The 2,490-nt window shown below is 43.9% G+C and overlaps 1 protein-coding gene across 1 annotated transcript in view; it reads left to right on the top strand.

Moving 5' to 3' along the window:
• Positions 1-1,765: 1,765 nt before the first annotated feature.
• The window catches only part of LPL (lipoprotein lipase), a 26,670-nt gene continuing 25,945 nt past the window's right edge, over positions 1,766-2,490 (top strand). The window contains exon 1 of the mRNA XM_015557768.1: positions 1,766-2,129. Coding sequence (XP_015413254.1) covers positions 2,045-2,129 — 85 coding nt within the window. The 5' untranslated portion in view covers positions 1,766-2,044. The remainder of the gene's footprint in view (positions 2,130-2,490) is intronic.

Below are 2,490 nucleotides of genomic sequence, written 5' to 3'. Positions count from 1 at the left end.
CAAAAAAAGAATTTCTCAAGATCTTTAATTTTGTTATCTGTTAACCTGGAAAATCATTTTAAACACTTTCATAAGCATCAGGCTTCCCTTTAGCAATCTTCTTGTAGTTCTCTGAAAGGCACAGAAGATTGAACAGATTGGTTTGGTTGTATTAGCAAATGATTAAAAAATTGTGTGTGAAAATAGGCTGCATGAATATTCTGTATAAGATAGTAGGCATTTGCACTTCCGTTTATATGTCATTTATGCCTGAGTACATGCAATACAGTTGTACTAATCTCATGTCATTTTTTAAAATTCAAATTTACTATATAACTTTTGGAGGACGGCCACATCACAGTTATTCACCCCTTGCCTGGTTGTTCTTTATGTCTAAAATTCTTCTAAAGGATTTAATTTTTGGCAGGTTTCAAAATCCTCCACATACTTTGCAGGATAGAATGAATACGTACAATATATTATTTAATCATCTCATACAAGACAATATATTGTGTTGTGCCACTTAATGTATCAACTTAAAAATAGAAACCTATTCTTCAGGATAGCACACTTTGAATAATTTGGGTAGTATCAGGTGTATTTCATTTTTGAGATAAAATTTAAATTTGAGCCTAGTTTAAATAATATGGCTTTTTATCCTCTTAACATACAAACGTAGATAGTGTGGGTGTGTGTGTGTGAGAGAGAGAGAGAGAAAATCCAATATAAGACAGTGAATTAGAGGTTTTGATTTTTGAGACTGTTTCTCAGATATAAAGTGGAGAGTGGAGGTAATTTTCCTTTCTGACTAATGCAAGTCCTTTACACTTCAAAAGATATTTGATAGCATTCTGGGCACTTTGACAAAAAAATATAATTTCCAATGTGATTTCATTATTCTTATAATTTTTTCTTTTATTTTTCATTATTCTTATTATTTTAACTGCATATCTCAATACATCTTTGCTAATAGCCTTATTAAGATATAATTTACATACCATAAAGTTCAATGATTTAAAGTGTGCAAGTCAATTTTTTTAGTGTATTTACCAAGTTGTACAACCATCACCGTAATGTAACTTAAAACATTTTCATCACTATCCCCTCAGAACTTCTCCAAACTCCTCTTCCCTATTCCCCAGCTCCAGGCAACCACTGATCTACTTTCTGTCTAGAAGAGTTGTCTATTTGTGGGTGTTTTACAACATCTGTCTTTTGTGACTGGCTTCTTTACTTTGCATAACAATAGTAGCTTTAGAGTTTTTGACTTTGATATTCTGCCTCTGAGGATAAAATGTTATGCTTGCATTCTTATTGATGAGTTTGGGTATAATTTGCACGAGTGAAAAATGAGAAAGTAGTTACAGTAAGAGGGCTTTCCTTCACCACATCAGCTAATACGTTTTGCCAATATTAAAATACCAGATCGTTCGAGCACAAGCCACAGAACAGTGTGTGTTTATGGTTCCCTAAATTGACATTGTCAATTTTTGGGAAATAAACCCTGCGAGTTACAAACAGGATCCATCAAAAGAGGAGTGGGGTTAAGTTTGGACCAAATGTAGCTTAACAGCTTAACTTCCCCTCCTTGGAAAACCGGTGATGGTGGAGCATTTAACAAAAATCCACAGAAACCTGTGCGTGGGGCTTGCGCAGGGGGCCCCGGAGAGCCAGATCCCTTAGGAAAAGCCAATCGGGAATTCACAAATCCCTTCTGCTCTTTCACCCTCTTCTCGCTGGCAGGGTTGATCTTCATCACAGTTTGCTCAAACATTTGGAAGTGAATTTTGGGCCCTCCCCCCAACTTATGATTTTATAGCCAATAGGTGATGAGGTTTATTTGCATATTTCCTGTCACTTAAGCAGCCGTGGAGTGGAAACAGTGTCAGACCCGATTCCTCTTCCTCCGAGGAAACCTGCCACTTCTAGCTGCCTGGCTCTGACCTTCGAAAGGCGACTTGACCCGCTCAGAACCGAAGCTCCTCCAGCCGCCTCCCGCCTCCGGCTCCATCAGTCTGTCCTCCCCGGACCGTGCCCAGTAGTTCCTGCGGAGGAACGAACTCAGATGGAGAGCAAAGCGCTGCTCCTGGTGGCGCTGGGCGTCTGGCTCCAGAGTCTGACCGCCTCCCGCGGAGGGGTGGCCGCCGACAGTAAGTTTTGCGCGCAGACGCCCCTCCACCTGCAGACTCGGCTCCGGGGCCACCTCGGCGCTCGGGAGGATGGGGAGGAGGAGGGCGGATGGGGATGCGGATGCGCACCCAGGACTCTCTTAGCCCGAGCGCTGCTCGGAGAAGTCCTCGGGGCGGGGTCCGGGAGCGGCTGGAAGGGAGTCCTCCCTCCGATCTTGCCGGGGCGGCTCGCCGTTCCCGCCCTGCCGGTTCCCGCGCTGTCCCCTCCGCTCCCGTTGGGGCCGGTTCCCGGGCTCCCAGCCCAGCCGGAAAGGACAGGAGAGTGTGAGAGGCGGGACGGGGGAGGCGGGAGGAAGGGCTCGGGTGGCAGAGAGCAGCAGTC

Source organism: Myotis davidii, unplaced genomic scaffold, assembly GCF_000327345.1.
Source record: "Myotis davidii unplaced genomic scaffold, ASM32734v1 scaffold448, whole genome shotgun sequence".
In the NCBI taxonomy this organism is placed as follows: Eukaryota; Metazoa; Chordata; class Mammalia; order Chiroptera; family Vespertilionidae; genus Myotis; species Myotis davidii.
This window is presented reverse-complemented; position numbering and strand designations above follow the sequence as displayed.